Consider the following 18,350-nt stretch of genomic DNA (forward strand, 5'->3'; position numbering starts at 1 on the left):
ATATTATACAGTGTTTTATGTATTTATGTGATTGTTTTAATAGCTGATATTGGTGCTTTCCTGCTGTATCTCACCAGTTTCAGCTAAAGGTCTTGATTAATAGCTAATGGTGTGGATGAAAACATGCATGATTATGGAGCTGGAGCTGGATAACTCTGCTTTACAGTATCACCTTTCAGAATCAAAGTTACAACATAAATGTATTAAATGAATCTGACTGTCATACAAACCCAATACGGGTACGGTCCATACAAAACTTTATTAACCCCTGGTTTTGTTAATTCTGTGAAGAGTAAACAATTTAATATGGCCTTGTTATTCAATTATAGGCCGCATTTTATGTTCTATTTTGAAATTTAGCTAATACATGATAATGTTATTTTGCATTAAATTGTGCAGAAGTATGTTCCCTGTAAAGGGAAGACTACTATTTATTTAGAAAATCTACAAAACATGTCATTTGAGTATGGAGCCAAACTTCTGCATATGACTATCTGTTTATTAATGTTTTAGTGCTAATAAGTCACATACAGAATTCATCATTCGATCCCTGTATGAATTAGGAAGGAACAAACAAACCTGTTATACCAGGCCTTTCCTGAAAATGAGTCCAGAGTACATCACAAGTGTTTTGGATAAGTGTGAAAAATGGCCTTTAATTACTGTTTGGTACAATAATTTACCAAAAGTTAATTGTGTTTGCTTTATCCTTTGACCCAGTTCCACTTGAATTATCCACTAACACTAACCCCCAGACAGTCCTGGAGAACTAATCACATTTCTCACACAGACTCATAGCCTGACTTCCACCAAAATCAGACAAAAAGGTGGTGAATTAGTGATCAACAAGTTTTAATTCATGGTTTGTTATCCATCAAGTAAAGTAAAAGGGATTAGGAGCGATTTAGCAGAACAACGTTCGTTAGTATGTTTGTATGCCTATAAATGAAAGCTGCTCATATGTCAGTGCTGCCTTTGCCCACCCATCTGTGTAGGCCGAAGCAAAGCTGGAAACAAAGCATTATGATTTGTTTTGATCTATTCTAAATTATAGCATGGTTACAAAGTACTGTTGTATGTTAAACCATTTATGATTTTGAATTTATCTAAAACATATAACATTTAGAATAGATTTTTCACAGTGCCATTAAGAGTATAAAAGTAGTTTCATGCTATTTAAAGCCAATCATTCAGAGAATGTTTATTTTCATTATTGTCATGAATTATTGTTATTTCTGTTATATTACTTATTATATTATTATATATATTATTATTATGAACTTGTTTTTCAGAAAAAAGGAAAAGCACACCAGATATTACTGTTACAAAATAGCCTATTTAAGTTAAAAAATAAAAAAATTGAAAGCACTTATTTCAAATAATTATCTATAATAATGTTTTACAAAACTGTCTTACACATTTAGATGTGTTAGATTTTAGTTATTCTGTCTCTTGTTTTTTTTTCCCCCCACTGGAAGTCTGTAAGCAGAAAGAAAAAGCTGAAATGCAAAACTGAATGGATGACCTTGAAGAATAAAAATAGACCTTACTTTCCAAGTGATGTTGCATAAATATATAATTTAAATCATTTTTTAGCAAAACCTGTGATAGTGATTTCCACCTTCACAATGTGGTCAACAAAGTTAATGACACTGCCTTTAGTGAATGTACATGTTGGAGGCTTTATACACTGAAAAATAATATAGCAAGGAAGAGTAATTAAGCTTGTTGCCTTAAAATGTTTAGTTTATTTAACTTCTCGTAAGGTAACAGTACTAAGTAATATGTTTTACCTTCTGTTTACTTGTTATTCAACAAACTCAACATTTTATGGCCACCAGGTTATTTACCATGTCACGTGTTCCATGACTTTTATTTTAGTGATGTTTGCTTTCAGATTTGTAGTTGTGCATCAGTCCTCCACCAAAGGCCCGTGTTCAGTGTCCGCAACCTATAACACCCTAACAATTATCGTATCATTTGCAAATTTAAGTATATTCTGCTGATTCTGACTCTTCCAATCATTTGTGGAAAGGATGTACAAGAGAGGAGACAGAACACAACCCTTAGGTAAGCCAGAAGAGAAACAGAAGAAAAGTCGATTATTTATGCGCTGTAAAATGGCTACTGGTATGCAACCTGTGCAGCTGATATTGAGGCTAGGCTGGTAGCTACTGGGCACTGGAAGTCCTGCCAGTTATACATAAACTTACTCAGTTTGTAATAGGTCAGACGGCACCTCCAGAGCTTCTGATTGAAAAGCCATCTTTGGTAGAAGACCATGAGCAACTCCATGCCTCTTTCACAAGTATTTGGTTTTAAAATGATCAAGGCCAGGGCATTGGCTGGGCATGTAAAGATCCGGGACTCATCTCAGTTGACAGTAGAATTGTTTTGGGATATTTTCTCCCAGATTTTTTGCACTGGTTTTAGGGTTATTTTTTAAGGACATTGTAAAGTGTGTTAAGTTTATCTTAAAAAGATATACCATTGTTATGTATATCCAGTTTCAGGATCAGGTGCGTCCCTGAATAAAATCATGTATGAAGAGAAGGTCTGGGGCTTAGTTAAAAATGTTCAGGGCTATAGCCCTAGAAGCCCAGGTCAAGAGATATCCCTGCGTCAAGGTACTGAATTCCTTTCTGCAGTGTTTCAGTTCTGGCCTTTTTCTCAGTCCTATGGCAATGCTTGTCCTATCTTTTGCCATTGAACATTTAATGGCTATACTTCTTCCTCCATTCCGGTCTTTGCTTCTCCGCCTGGTTGCACCTTTTCTGTTATTATTTGAGCTCAGATTTCAGTAAATAGCCAAGCTTTTTTTCTTCCTTTGTAGCTGCGGTTGCCATCTCTTCTATTCACGCTCAGTGATTGCAGGTAGGTCACCAACAGCCACACAACTCACCCTGACGGTAGGTGTAAACACTGCACTACTGCCCCAATTCAGCACAAAATAGCACTAATTAGGCCCAAATGACACTGCTGCACATCTTAACGTCTGCGGCAACAACGATTTACAACTGCAAAGTGTTTCTTATTGTAGCCAGTAGTGGGATGATACCAAGCTCCCCCCTTGCCAGGAGTTCTCCTGGTGACTTGGAAAATCCAAGCAAAGTTTGAGTCCTTCGGTACACGGGCATGCTGCCACCCTCCCCCAAAGGCTCTCTGAGCAGGAGTTACAGAATGTCCACTGTCCGTGTAAACACTCACCATGGACATGTGCTCACAGCCACATGCATAGCCAGCCCTCCCTTGGGGTTGTGTCTTGTTCCCCAGGGACAGCAGCAGTGGCCCTCCCGCTGGAGACTTACAGCTTTTTCTGCCACACACTGCACCACAGACACCAGCAACGCTGCTACTTCTGTTTGTTAGAGCTCCAGCCCTTGGACTTGACTAACCATCCTGCCAGTGCCTACTCAAAATGTCTCTGGAGGGCCGCAGCAAATGCCACCAGGCCTACAGGTTCTCGCATCCAGCTGCTGTCCTCCAGCTGAGCCCTGCTGTCAAGCCTAGTCATGCTGACTTGACCGGTGTCCTCTCAGTCTGTCCTCGCCAAGCTGCCTCTCTCTCTCAGTCCTTGGCTGGGCTCTGTCTTCTCTGCCGTATCACCTATGAGTTTGCCATTCCGCTCCAATCAGCAAGTTGGCGATCTTTTTTACATAGTGATGTAAAAGAATCATCACAAGTTATTGCAAATCTTGATTGCAGTTGTTACTGCCAAGGGTGGCACAACCAGTTATTAGGTTTAGGGAGACAATTGCTTTTTCACGTTTGATATAGGTTTGGAATAAATATTTATCTTCAATAAATGCAATGATTATTTAAAATCCGTATTTTGTGTTAACTTGTGTTGTCTTGATATTATATAAAATTAGTTGGATGACCTGAAACATTTAAATGTGACAAATTAGGAAAAATAGAAGAGACCGGTGAGGAGCAAATACTTTTTCACAGCACTGTTCTGTGGTCATATATGTAATGTCAGATTAAATTAGACAACACAAGTCATTTCAAAAACAGCAAAAAACCCACACATATTATACATACAATTAGATAAGATGTCATTATATTGGCCTTACAAAGGGATATAAAAACCACTGAAAGTCCTCAAATCCTTGGGCAATGTGCCTACAACTTATTTAAATATCCAATCGCTGACGGAACAAATGGCCTCAGGTATCCATTTGACTTGGCCCTTCTAGGGAAAATGTACCTCCGTCCTGATGACAGGAGACAAAAGTGGGCATGAAAAGGGTGACGAGTGTCCGCCAGAATGGACTCTGCTCTTTTCATGGCTCTAACTTGATAAAGATGGCTAAGATCATTTAAGCTAATGCCAATAAGTTTCTGGCTAAAATTAATGATAGATTTTTTTCCATAGCATTGTAACATTACCCTGTGATAAGGAGAGCTGAAAATAAATGCAGAAATGCCACACAAAAACAAGGCAGTTTTGAAGCAGTCGGCCACTGATACAATCAGGCTGTTGACTTTGCCTCACATTTGTCTGTTCAAGAGTTTTCCAGGAGTCCATTTCATCAACCTAATTCTGACTGCCCTCTGAAACAACTCTAAATTTGGACAATTCCTTAATGAAATCAAAGGAATCAAACCTCAAGTAAAACTGATTTAACTCTTCTGCCAGATGGAATCAGACTCATCAGGGTCCAAATACCATTCTTGTCTTGAATTCCCACTGTAGCTTTAATTCCCCTCTAAGCACAGCAGGAATTACCATTCCTAGGTTTATCTCCTACTTTGTCTTTAAGCAGCATTTTGGCATTTTAATGAACTTTTTCACTAATTTTTGAGCAACTCTTTGTTGGCGAATGGCACCGTGATGGAAAGTTATGTTTTCTGATTGAGAGAATTTTTGAGGGGTATACTGACCCAGGGCATATTGTTTGGCTACAATTTAATCACCTTCTGGGAATATTCACAAAAAGTAATACAACTTGATGCAGTGAAAGTCAATTAATCTAAATCAGTACAAAACTTTTAAAAAAAATCCCAATTGGTACTATGAAAACAGCCATTCAGCTGAAGCATAGCATTCTTGGTCCATGTAGTTGTGCTCAACTTTGCATCTTTTGGTCATTTGCCAAAATTGCAGTTACAGTACACACTTGCACAATTGCATTACATAAAACAGATATGGTCAGAGAAGTTTGCTTGCATCTCATCCAGTTTATTCCTGAATGACTGTACATTACTGAAGATAATGGAGGGAAGTGGCAAGTGGTGCAGCCCATGTCTATGTAGCCCCTGTTGTACTCTTTTCCAGCTGTGCTTCCTCACTTGTACCACTGTCTGCTGCTTACCTTCTTTCCAGGAAGGCTTCTGCAGTTGACTACACGTGACAAGGCATGTATTTTTACCAAATGATTCCAGGAACATGACAGCAAGGTTTCGTTGCATAGAAAAATAGAGCTTCAAGTGAAGATAAAGTGTATAAAGTAAATTTAACTGAAATATACAACTGAAAAACATTTGGTAAATTATGTTGCCTTGCTAGACACCAGGCCAGGGCCAGTTTAGAACCTTTTCTTTTAGAGAATGTACAGTAAATGCAGACAGCTTTATTCCGGTTCAGTTGATAGGTCTACCCAGGGCTGTTTCTGGAATAACAGTCGCTTAGGGCCCCTGAGCCACCAGGGGGCCACAATTGTTTTATTTAACATTGTTTAAAAAAAGCACAGTGAGTGATCAAAATTGGTTAACTATTAACTATTTTGGCTGGTGTTACTGAATGTTGCAGTTGTCACTGAAAGTCGACTTGCTGTTTCTAGTGTAATAACGTTGCAATGTGCATACGTGTTTAATTTATGTACAATTCCTTTCCCATTTCCTGTTTTCTTGGCTTGGTTATATTTCCAGAGTGCAGTAATGAGAGTTGGAAAGTTCTTATGTAATAATATCAGTTTAACAGCTTATATTATGTATGTGTCAACTTTGATTTGTATTTGGTAACTACCACATAGACTATCAAGGGATCAGGAAATAGGAGTGATTTAGCAGAAGGGCGTTCCTGATGCAGGTCTATCAGCTTATAAATGAAAGTTGCTCTTTTGTCAGAGCTGGCTTTACCCCCCCCCCGTACAAGCATTGGTAAGGCTGGCTACGGAAGTCATTAAACATAGATGGAAAAAAAAGATAAACTACTGTAATATTGTGCTTGTTTTTAATCTATGCTTAATCATTTCAGGGTTACCTAGCATTCATATACTATTCATGCATGATAAGCTTTTTACTATTTTTAATGTATCTCAAACTATTGAGAAATACCTCTGAAATGATAGTTTTATTCTTTCATGCAATTTGAAGTGAATCCTTTTCAGGAATGTTAAATTATTTACTGCCATGAATAATTAATTTAGAAAGCACTTCTTAAGTACTTGTTAAAGGCATATTTCTTTACAGATAAAGGAAAATAAGCATAATGGACATGAGCATAAGTCAAAATTTGAGCATAAGAAACATTTCTTTTTGTTATGAACATCATCCTAACTCCTGTCAGAAGTTCATCTATCCACAGGCCATGCGTGTTATTATATATTTTGTCCTTAGTGTCATGGTACTTCTCACATTATTTGGAAATCTTCTGGTGATCATATCCATAACTCATTTCAAGCAGCTACACACCCCAACTAACTACCTCACTCTCTCTCTGGCTGTACTTGACCTGCTTGTAGGATTGGTTGTAATGCCTGCCAGCATGATACGCTCTGTGGAGACTTGCTGGTATTTGGGGAGTATATTCTGCAAAATACACAGCAGCTTTGCCATTATACTGTGCACTGCATCTTTGTTAAATCTTGTATTCATCTCTGTTGAGCGATATTATGCAGTCTGCCACCCCCTGCAGTACCACAGTAAAATGACTCCTCTTACTACTTTATGTATGATTGCCGTCTGTTGGGGTCTTGCTATTGTTGATGGAATTATATATCCAGAGTTAAATGACACAGGTGCAGAAGCTTACAGTGATGTTTTATGTGAGGGAGCCTGTGTGGTGGTTATAGGATTCATGACAAGTTTAATAATTACTGTGACCTTGTTGTACATACCTACCATTATCATGCTCAGCATATATGTGAAAATATATCTTGTTGCACGGAGGCAATCACGATTAGTCCGCAATGCTCTCTCTCATGTAAATAAATCCAGAGGGCAGCCCTCTGTTAATAAGACAGATAGTAAAGCAACTAAAACATTAGCCATTGTCACAGGAGGTTTTCTGTCATTTTGGGCACCATTTTCTATCTATAATCTCATTGTGACATTTTTTGGTTTAAGTGGTTCACCACAACTGTTTGATTTGCTTTGTTGGGTTGCTTTGTCAAATTCAGCTTGTAATCCTATTATATATGCATTGGTCTACAAGTGGTTTAGAAAGGCACTCAAAGTTATTTTATTAGGTGAAATATTTAGGAAAAACTCTTCCAGAATACAGCTGTGTTCAGAGTAGTATGATGAAATAAAGCCCTATACACAAAAAAATACAATATTATACAGTGTTTTATGTATTTATGTGATTGTTTTAATAGCTGATATTGGTGCTTTCCTGCTGTATCTCACCAGTTTCAGCTAAAGGTCTTGATTAATAGCTAATGGTGTGGATGAAAACATGCATGATTATGGAGCTGGAGCTGGATAACTCTGCTTTACAGTATCACCTTTCAGAATCAAAGTTACAACATAAATGTATTAAATGAATCTGACTGTCATACAAACCCAATACGGGTACGGTCCATACAAAACTTTATTAACCCCTGGTTTTGTTAATTCTGTGAAGAGTAAACAATTTAATATGGCCTTGTTATTCAATTATAGGCCGCATTTTATGTTCTATTTTGAAATTTAGCTAATACATGATAATGTTATTTTGCATTAAATTGTGCAGAAGTATGTTCCCTGTAAAGGGAAGACTACTATTTATTTAGAAAATCTACAAAACATGTCATTTGAGTATGGAGCCAAACTTCTGCATATGACTATCTGTTTATTAATGTTTTAGTGCTAATAAGTCACATACAGAATTCATCATTCGATCCCTGTATGAATTAGGAAGGAACAAACAAACCTGTTATACCAGGCCTTTCCTGAAAATGAGTCCAGAGTACATCACAAGTGTTTTGGATAAGTGTGAAAAATGGCCTTTAATTACTGTTTGGTACAATAATTTACCAAAAGTTAATTGTGTTTGCTTTATCCTTTGACCCAGTTCCACTTGAATTATCCACTGACACTAACCCCCAGACAGTCCTGGAGAACTAATCACATTTCTCACACAGACTCATAGCCTGACTTCCACCAAAATCAGACAAAAAGGTGGTGAATTAGTGATCAACAAGTTTTAATTCATGGTTTGTTATCCATCAAGTAAAGTAAAAGGGATTAGGAGCGATTTAGCAGAACAACGTTCGTTAGTATGTTTGTATGCCTATAAATGAAAGCTGCTCATATGTCAGTGCTGCCTTTGCCCACCCATCTGTGTAGGCCGAAGCAAAGCTGGAAACAAAGCATTATGATTTGTTTTGATCTATTCTAAATTATAGCATGGTTACAAAGTACTGTTGTATGTTAAACCATTTATGATTTTGAATTTATCTAAAACATATAACATTTAGAATAGATTTTTCACAGTGCCATTAAGAGTATAAAAGTAGTTTCATGCTATTTAAAGCCAATCATTCAGAGAATGTTTATTTTCATTATTGTCATGAATTATTGTTATTTCTGTTATATTACTTATTATATTATTATATATATTATTATTATGAACTTGTTTTTCAGAAAAAAGGAAAAGCACACCAGATATTACTGTTACAAAATAGCCTATTTAAGTTAAAAAATAAAAAAATTGAAAGCACTTATTTCAAATAATTATCTATAATAATGTTTTACAAAACTGTCTTACACATTTAGATGTGTTAGATTTTAGTTATTCTGTCTCTTGTTTTTTTTTCCCCCCACTGGAAGTCTGTAAGCAGAAAGAAAAAGCTGAAATGCAAAACTGAATGGATGACCTTGAAGAATAAAAATAGACCTTACTTTCCAAGTGATGTTGCATAAATATATAATTTAAATCATTTTTTAGCAAAACCTGTGATAGTGATTTCCACCTTCACAATGTGGTCAACAAAGTTAATGACACTGCCTTTAGTGAATGTACATGTTGGAGGCTTTATACACTGAAAAATAATATAGCAAGGAAGAGTAATTAAGCTTGTTGCCTTAAAATGTTTAGTTTATTTAACTTCTCGTAAGGTAACAGTACTAAGTAATATGTTTTACCTTCTGTTTACTTGTTATTCAACAAACTCAACATTTTATGGCCACCAGGTTATTTACCATGTCACGTGTTCCATGACTTTTATTTTAGTGATGTTTGCTTTCAGATTTGTAGTTGTGCATCAGTCCTCCACCAAAGGCCCGTGTTCAGTGTCCGCAACCTATAACACCCTAACAATTATCGTATCATTTGCAAATTTAAGTATATTCTGCTGATTCTGACTCTTCCAATCATTTGTGGAAAGGATGTACAAGAGAGGAGACAGAACACAACCCTTAGGTAAGCCAGAAGAGAAACAGAAGAAAAGTCGATTATTTATGCGCTGTAAAATGGCTACTGGTATGCAACCTGTGCAGCTGATATTGAGGCTAGGCTGGTAGCTACTGGGCACTGGAAGTCCTGCCAGTTATACATAAACTTACTCAGTTTGTAATAGGTCAGACGGCACCTCCAGAGCTTCTGATTGAAAAGCCATCTTTGGTAGAAGACCATGAGCAACTCCATGCCTCTTTCACAAGTATTTGGTTTTAAAATGATCAAGGCCAGGGCATTGGCTGGGCATGTAAAGATCCGGGACTCATCTCAGTTGACAGTAGAATTGTTTTGGGATATTTTCTCCCAGATTTTTTGCACTGGTTTTAGGGTTATTTTTTAAGGACATTGTAAAGTGTGTTAAGTTTATCTTAAAAAGATATACCATTGTTATGTATATCCAGTTTCAGGATCAGGTGCGTCCCTGAATAAAATCATGTATGAAGAGAAGGTCTGGGGCTTAGTTAAAAATGTTCAGGGCTATAGCCCTAGAAGCCCAGGTCAAGAGATATCCCTGCGTCAAGGTACTGAATTCCTTTCTGCAGTGTTTCAGTTCTGGCCTTTTTCTCAGTCCTATGGCAATGCTTGTCCTATCTTTTGCCATTGAACATTTAATGGCTATACTTCTTCCTCCATTCCGGTCTTTGCTTCTCCGCCTGGTTGCACCTTTTCTGTTATTATTTGAGCTCAGATTTCAGTAAATAGCCAAGCTTTTTTTCTTCCTTTGTAGCTGCGGTTGCCATCTCTTCTATTCACGCTCAGTGATTGCAGGTAGGTCACCAACAGCCACACAACTCACCCTGACGGTAGGTGTAAACACTGCACTACTGCCCCAATTCAGCACAAAATAGCACTAATTAGGCCCAAATGACACTGCTGCACATCTTAACGTCTGCGGCAACAACGATTTACAACTGCAAAGTGTTTCTTATTGTAGCCAGTAGTGGGATGATACCAAGCTCCCCCCTTGCCAGGAGTTCTCCTGGTGACTTGGAAAATCCAAGCAAAGTTTGAGTCCTTCGGTACACGGGCATGCTGCCACCCTCCCCCAAAGGCTCTCTGAGCAGGAGTTACAGAATGTCCACTGTCCGTGTAAACACTCACCATGGACATGTGCTCACAGCCACATGCATAGCCAGCCCTCCCTTGGGGTTGTGTCTTGTTCCCCAGGGACAGCAGCAGTGGCCCTCCCGCTGGAGACTTACAGCTTTTTCTGCCACACACTGCACCACAGACACCAGCAACGCTGCTACTTCTGTTTGTTAGAGCTCCAGCCCTTGGACTTGACTAACCATCCTGCCAGTGCCTACTCAAAATGTCTCTGGAGGGCCGCAGCAAATGCCACCAGGCCTACAGGTTCTCGCATCCAGCTGCTGTCCTCCAGCTGAGCCCTGCTGTCAAGCCTAGTCATGCTGACTTGACCGGTGTCCTCTCAGTCTGTCCTCGCCAAGCTGCCTCTCTCTCTCAGTCCTTGGCTGGGCTCTGTCTTCTCTGCCGTATCACCTATGAGTTTGCCATTCCGCTCCAATCAGCAAGTTGGCGATCTTTTTTACATAGTGATGTAAAAGAATCATCACAAGTTATTGCAAATCTTGATTGCAGTTGTTACTGCCAAGGGTGGCACAACCAGTTATTAGGTTTAGGGAGACAATTGCTTTTTCACGTTTGATATAGGTTTGGAATAAATATTTATCTTCAATAAATGCAATGATTATTTAAAATCCGTATTTTGTGTTAACTTGTGTTGTCTTGATATTATATAAAATTAGTTGGATGACCTGAAACATTTAAATGTGACAAATTAGGAAAAATAGAAGAGACCGGTGAGGAGCAAATACTTTTTCACAGCACTGTTCTGTGGTCATATATGTAATGTCAGATTAAATTAGACAACACAAGTCATTTCAAAAACAGCAAAAAACCCACACATATTATACATACAATTAGATAAGATGTCATTATATTGGCCTTACAAAGGGATATAAAAACCACTGAAAGTCCTCAAATCCTTGGGCAATGTGCCTACAACTTATTTAAATATCCAATCGCTGACGGAACAAATGGCCTCAGGTATCCATTTGACTTGGCCCTTCTAGGGAAAATGTACCTCCGTCCTGATGACAGGAGACAAAAGTGGGCATGAAAAGGGTGACGAGTGTCCGCCAGAATGGACTCTGCTCTTTTCATGGCTCTAACTTGATAAAGATGGCTAAGATCATTTAAGCTAATGCCAATAAGTTTCTGGCTAAAATTAATGATAGATTTTTTTCCATAGCATTGTAACATTACCCTGTGATAAGGAGAGCTGAAAATAAATGCAGAAATGCCACACAAAAACAAGGCAGTTTTGAAGCAGTCGGCCACTGATACAATCAGGCTGTTGACTTTGCCTCACATTTGTCTGTTCAAGAGTTTTCCAGGAGTCCATTTCATCAACCTAATTCTGACTGCCCTCTGAAACAACTCTAAATTTGGACAATTCCTTAATGAAATCAAAGGAATCAAACCTCAAGTAAAACTGATTTAACTCTTCTGCCAGATGGAATCAGACTCATCAGGGTCCAAATACCATTCTTGTCTTGAATTCCCACTGTAGCTTTAATTCCCCTCTAAGCACAGCAGGAATTACCATTCCTAGGTTTATCTCCTACTTTGTCTTTAAGCAGCATTTTGGCATTTTAATGAACTTTTTCACTAATTTTTGAGCAACTCTTTGTTGGCGAATGGCACCGTGATGGAAAGTTATGTTTTCTGATTGAGAGAATTTTTGAGGGGTATACTGACCCAGGGCATATTGTTTGGCTACAATTTAATCACCTTCTGGGAATATTCACAAAAAGTAATACAACTTGATGCAGTGAAAGTCAATTAATCTAAATCAGTACAAAACTTTTAAAAAAAATCCCAATTGGTACTATGAAAACAGCCATTCAGCTGAAGCATAGCATTCTTGGTCCATGTAGTTGTGCTCAACTTTGCATCTTTTGGTCATTTGCCAAAATTGCAGTTACAATACACACTTGCACAATTGCATTACATAAAACAGATATGGTCAGAGAAGTTTGCTTGCATCTCATCCAGTTTATTCCTGAATGACTGTACATTACTGAAGATAATGGAGGGAAGTGGCAAGTGGTGCAGCCCATGTCTATGTAGCCCCTGTTGTACTCTTTTCCAGCTGTGCTTCCTCACTTGTACCACTGTCTGCTGCTTACCTTCTTTCCAGGAAGGCTTCTGCAGTTGACTACACGTGACAAGGCATGTATTTTTACCAAATGATTCCAGGAACATGACAGCAAGGTTTCGTTGCATAGAAAAATAGAGCTTCAAGTGAAGATAAAGTGTATAAAGTAAATTTAACTGAAATATACAACTGAAAAACATTTGGTAAATTATGTTGCCTTGCTAGACACCAGGCCAGGGCCAGTTTAGAACCTTTTCTTTTAGAGAATGTACAGTAAATGCAGACAGCTTTATTCCGGTTCAGTTGATAGGTCTACCCAGGGCTGTTTCTGGAATAACAGTCGCTTAGGGCCCCTGAGCCACCAGGGGGCCACAATTGTTTTATTTAACATTGTTTAAAAAAAGCACAGTGAGTGATCAAAATTGGTTAACTATTAACTATTTTGGCTGGTGTTACTGAATGTTGCAGTTGTCACTGAAAGTCGACTTGCTGTTTCTAGTGTAATAACGTTACAATGTGCATACGTGTTTAATTTATGTACAATTCCTTTCCCATTTCCTGTTTTCTTGGCTTGGTTATATTTCCAGAGTGCAGTAATGAGAGTTGGAAAGTTCTTATGTACTAATATCAGTTTAACAGCTTATATTATGTATGTGTCAACTTTGATTTGTATTTGGTAACTACCACATAGACTATCAAGGGATCAGGAAATAGGAGTGATTTAGCAGAAGGGCGTTCCTGATGCAGGTCTGTCAGCCTATAAATGAAAGTTGCTCCTTTGTCAGAGCTGGCTTTGCCCCCCCCATACAAGCATTGGTAAGTCATTAAACATAGATGGAAAAAAAGATAAACTACTGTAATATTGTGCTTGTTTTTAATCTATTCCTAATCATAGCAGGGTTACATAGTATTCATATACTATTCGTACATGATAAGCTGTTTACTATTTTTAATGTGTCTCAGAAACAATTGGGAAATACTTCTGGAATGATAGTTTTATTCTTTCATGCAAAAGTGTATCCCTTTCAGAGATGTTTAATTATACAGAATTTATAAAAAGCACTTCTTAAGTACTTGTTAAAGGCATATTTCTTTACAGATAAAGGAAAATAAGCACAATGGACATGAGCATAAGTAAAAATTGGAGCATAAGAAACATTTCTCTTTGCTATGAACATCTTCCTAACTCCTGTCAGAAGTTCATCTATCCACTGGCCATGCGTGTTATTATATATTTTGTCCTTAGTGTCATTGTACTTCTCACATTGTTTGGAAATCTTCTGGTGATCATAGCCATAACTCATTTCAAGCAGCTGCACACCCCAACTAACTACCTCACTCTCTCTCTGGCTGTACTTGACCTGCTTGTAGGATTGGTTGTAATGCCTGCCAGCATGATACGCTCTGTGGAGACTTGCTGGTATTTTGGGACTTTATTCTGCAAAATACATGGCAGCGTTGGCATTATATTGTGCACTGCATCTTTGTTAAATCTTGTATTCATCTCTGTTGAGCGATATTATGCAGTCTGCCACCCCCTGCAGTACCACAGTAAAATGACTCCTCTTACTACTTTAGGTATGATTGCCGTCTGTTGGGGTATTGCTATTGCTGATGGAATTATATATCCAGAGTTAAGTGACTCAGGCACAGAAGCTTACAGTGATGTTTTATGCGAGGGAGCCTGTGTGGTGGTTATAGGATTCATGACAAGTTTAATAATTACTGTGACCTTGTTGTACATACCTACCATTATCATGCTCAGCATATATGTGAAAATATATCTCGTTGCACGGAGGCAATCACGATTAGTCCGCAATGCTCTCTCTCATGTAAATAAATCCAGAGGGCAGCCGTCTGTTAATAAGACAGATAGTAAAGCAACTAAAACAATTGCCATTGTCACAGGAGGCTTTCTGTCATTTTGGGCACCATTTTCTATCTATAATTTCATTGTGACATTTTTTGGTTTACGTGGTTCACCAGAACTGTTTGATTTGCTTTGTTGGGCTGCTTATTCAAATTCAGCTTGCAATCCTATTATATATGCATTGGTCTACAAGTGGTTTAGAAAAGCACTGAAAGTTATTTTACTAGGTGAAATATTTAGGAAAAACTCTTCCAGAATACAGCTGTGTTCAGAGTAGTACAATGAAATAAAGCCCTATACACAAAAAAAACAATACAATATTATACGGCGTTTTGTGCATTTAAATGATTGTTTTAATAGCTGACATCGGTTTTCCTGCTGTATCCCATGAGTTTCAGCTTAAGGTCTTGATTAATAGCTAAGGGTGTGGATGAAAACATGCATGATTATGGAGCTGGAGCTGGATCACTCTGCTTTACAGTATCACCTTTCAGAATCAAATCTACAACATAAATGTATCAAACGAATCTCTCTGTAATACAAACTCAATACTTGTACAGTCACATATAAAACTTTTTTTGTTGATTTTGTGAAGAGTAATGAAGTGAATACATGCTCAGTATGAACTTAAATTACAACCCGCATTTTATGTTTTATTTTAAAGTGTAGCTAATGAATGATAATGTTATTTTGCATTACATTGTGCAGAAGTATGTTCCCTGTAAAGGGAAGAGAGTACTTTCATTACTTAGAAAATCAAAAAAAAAAAAACATATAATTTGAGTGTGGAGCCAAACTTCTGCATATAACTATCTCTGTGTATCATATTAATAATAATGATAATAATTCTTTATATATATATATTTATATATATAGAGCTTTAAAAAAGATACAGAATTTAAAAACTGTGAAGAAAAAAAACTGTGGCCTACATGAAATAACAGCTGTAGCGAACACTGGCTGAAACTCTACCTCCGGCAGAGTGTTTACCCAAGAGTTAAGGGCCTTTTGGCTCCATCAAGTCTGGGATTGTGGCATAAAGCTGTCGGCTTAATACCCCAACCCCAGACTCAATCAAGAGGCTGCACCCCTCTCCTTTGACCTGGAGAAAAACAGGACCCTTCACTGGAATGCAGCTGCACGGCTCTCCAAAATCCTGTGGACAACTTTTTATCTTAAGTAACAAAAAGTACATTTCTAAGGTGTTTGTCCCCTCCAAACTACAACCATTTGTTAGAACTCTTTTTAACTAAACTAGACATACCAAAACGGAATTTGTACGACTTTGGACGGCAAAATTACAACTTTCTAAATTCCCTAGGGATCTCAAGCATGGACCCACAGCACCCCCAAGGGGTGAAAACGAGAATTACCACGCCACCACCTAAGGACTGTTACTCACAAAAGACTCCAGGAAAACTTATTGATATGCATGTCTGACTATCAATCTTATCTAATTCACAAGTGTTGATGCTTGTATTTGTATACTCAGTTACTTAAAGTGTATTCATCCTTTCTTTGTCAGACGTTAGGAATGTGTGGGATAAATGTCTGAAGTTACCGAAATAACCATTTAAAGTAGTGATTTTAGAACACTATGCACCTAGGTTTTCTTGTCACTTATTTTATTTAGCCTTCTATTTTTACTCTTCTCATTTACTTGATTTGTCAAGTAATGATTTGAAGTAATGATTTTACTGTGTTGGAAGTTCCTGCAACGAAAAGACACCCAAGGATTATCTATAAAATTGTTTCTGCCTTTGCCATAGTTGTTCTCAGATAATGTGGGTAGAAACTACACATAGATACCTAAAACGTTAGATTTGCAGGTTATGGATTTTAGTAACCTAATTGATCTGAAAACTGTTTTGTTTAATCGAATTAAACTTTTAAACCTAGAAGGAACAAAGGAGGGAGTTCCCTGGTAGGGCGCACAGAGAAACCCCCACCAATCATGACCAAGAATTAGGAATAGCTAATTACCCGTTAGGTGAGAGAACCTATCAACACCTGGGTTCCACCCCTGAAGGGAAGGGCCTCCAGCTGAACAAAACCAGAGTGCACTGCAAATGTGGAGAGTTCCTGCATTCGCAACAAGTTTCTAAGTTTGTGCCGGCCTAGGTCAGAAAGACAGGTCAGAAGTATTAGGACGCTAAATTTTCAGATCTGAAACCTTTGTTTGTTTGCCTGTTCGCCTACACACCTTAAGTTTGAACCACCCTCAGAGAAGGAAGGTGGATATTTCTTGTCGGGCCAGGGAGAATATATCCATAACTTTCGAGTCTGCTAAAGAGAGGTAGTTAGTTAAATTAGTATCACCAGCCTCAGAACCCTGATTGCAACCTGAACCTCGCCAGCGGAGTGGGAGCGGTTCTGACGCCACGGAGACCCAGCATCGCACCCAGAGCCAGGCACTGATCTGTGAACAGATCGACCATCGAAAGGCTGCCCGAACTCCACCGTCAGACGGCCACAAGACGCCTCCGCCCAATCACTGACGGGAAGGCGGGTGCAGCATCCACGGCCAGCGAGGACAGGAACCACCGCGTGAGCTCCAGCCTTCGATCGAGTCTGTCCTGAGACGACCCCGCCTGAAGTCAGCCTCCGACTCCCACGTAAGCTGGAACCATCAATTTGCAGTCAGGGCCCTGACGCCAATTTATTTAATAAGAGAACTTATATAGGTACATCCAGCCATATAGTTCTTCCCATCCAGGCTTAGGTTAATTCTCTAGAGGCTCTCCCAAGCGACTCCCCAAACCACACTGCCTCATACCATTTAGCCATGAATCACTCTTAGCTTACTCGAGCTATTTTGTCTTTCACTACTATCACTTTGTTTTGTTTTGTTTTGTTTTCTGGTTTTATTTTCTATTGTTTATCATTGAATGTAGTCCAAAGTAGTTTGATATTTAGCCAATAAATTCCCTTTTCTGAAGCATCCTTGGTGCGAGCGTTTCTCTCTCTTGCCCTGGTCTGTAGACTTCAAATAAATCCAGGTTACCTCACACCCTCACATAAGGTTCTAGCAATAATAATATTAAAATTGCAAAACCCGTTACACAGCACTGCAGTAACAGTAAAAGAAAATTAGGCCCAACTACATTAAACAAATATGCTGTGGTGTGGATTTTAAAAACACATATCAAGCATGCATTCCTAATATTCGGTGGACATTTAGGAGCTATATTAGAAAATGATTTTACAAAAAACTGAGCAGTAAGTGATTCTGGCAGCTTTCAGTTAGACTGCCACAACTAACAAAAATGGTTTGAACAGGTTTTAACATTTCAGCACATCAGCAAGATATGCAGGAGCTCGGCTATTTAAGGCTTTAAATATACAAACGACTTTTTAGAGAGTGCAGGACTTTACATGAAGCCAGTGTAGACTAAATAAGATGGACTGCTGCATTCTTTAGATTGCACAGTAAAATCATTGAGGTATAAAATTTGCAGTCTTGTTTCAAATAGGCTAAGGGCACAACTGCAACACTTCTGTTGTATTTGAATTTCATATGATAATTCCTGGTAAACCAGACCTTGACAAAGTCTTCCATTTTGTGTAACTGTATACCTGAGTCTGGCTTAGCTGACATGTATAACCGAATTTTGTCAGCATTAAGGTGATTATCAGAAATGATGTGACACTAAATTAGAAGGACAGATAATGTATGACAGCAGTGCAAACAT

At 38.2% G+C, this 18,350-nt stretch overlaps 2 protein-coding genes across 2 annotated transcripts; both read left to right on the forward strand.

Annotated features, from left to right (window-relative positions):
• Positions 1 to 6,366: 6,366 nt before the first annotated feature.
• LOC118815162 (trace amine-associated receptor 1-like) lies at positions 6,367 to 7,465 on the forward strand. Its single transcript, XM_036581085.1, has one exon. The coding sequence runs from the start codon at positions 6,437 to 6,439 to the stop codon at positions 7,463 to 7,465; it is 1,029 nt and encodes a 342-aa protein (XP_036436978.1). The 5' UTR covers positions 6,367 to 6,436.
• Positions 7,466 to 13,906: 6,441 nt separating this feature from the next.
• Positions 13,907 to 14,935, forward strand: LOC118816303 (trace amine-associated receptor 1-like). The gene has a single exon (XM_036582828.1). The coding sequence runs from the start codon at positions 13,907 to 13,909 to the stop codon at positions 14,933 to 14,935; it is 1,029 nt and encodes a 342-aa protein (XP_036438721.1).
• Positions 14,936 to 18,350: the final 3,415 nt, after the last annotated feature.

This window comes from Colossoma macropomum, unplaced genomic scaffold, assembly GCF_904425465.1.
Source record: "Colossoma macropomum unplaced genomic scaffold, Colossoma_macropomum, whole genome shotgun sequence".
In the NCBI taxonomy this organism is placed as follows: domain Eukaryota; kingdom Metazoa; phylum Chordata; class Actinopteri; order Characiformes; family Serrasalmidae; genus Colossoma; species Colossoma macropomum.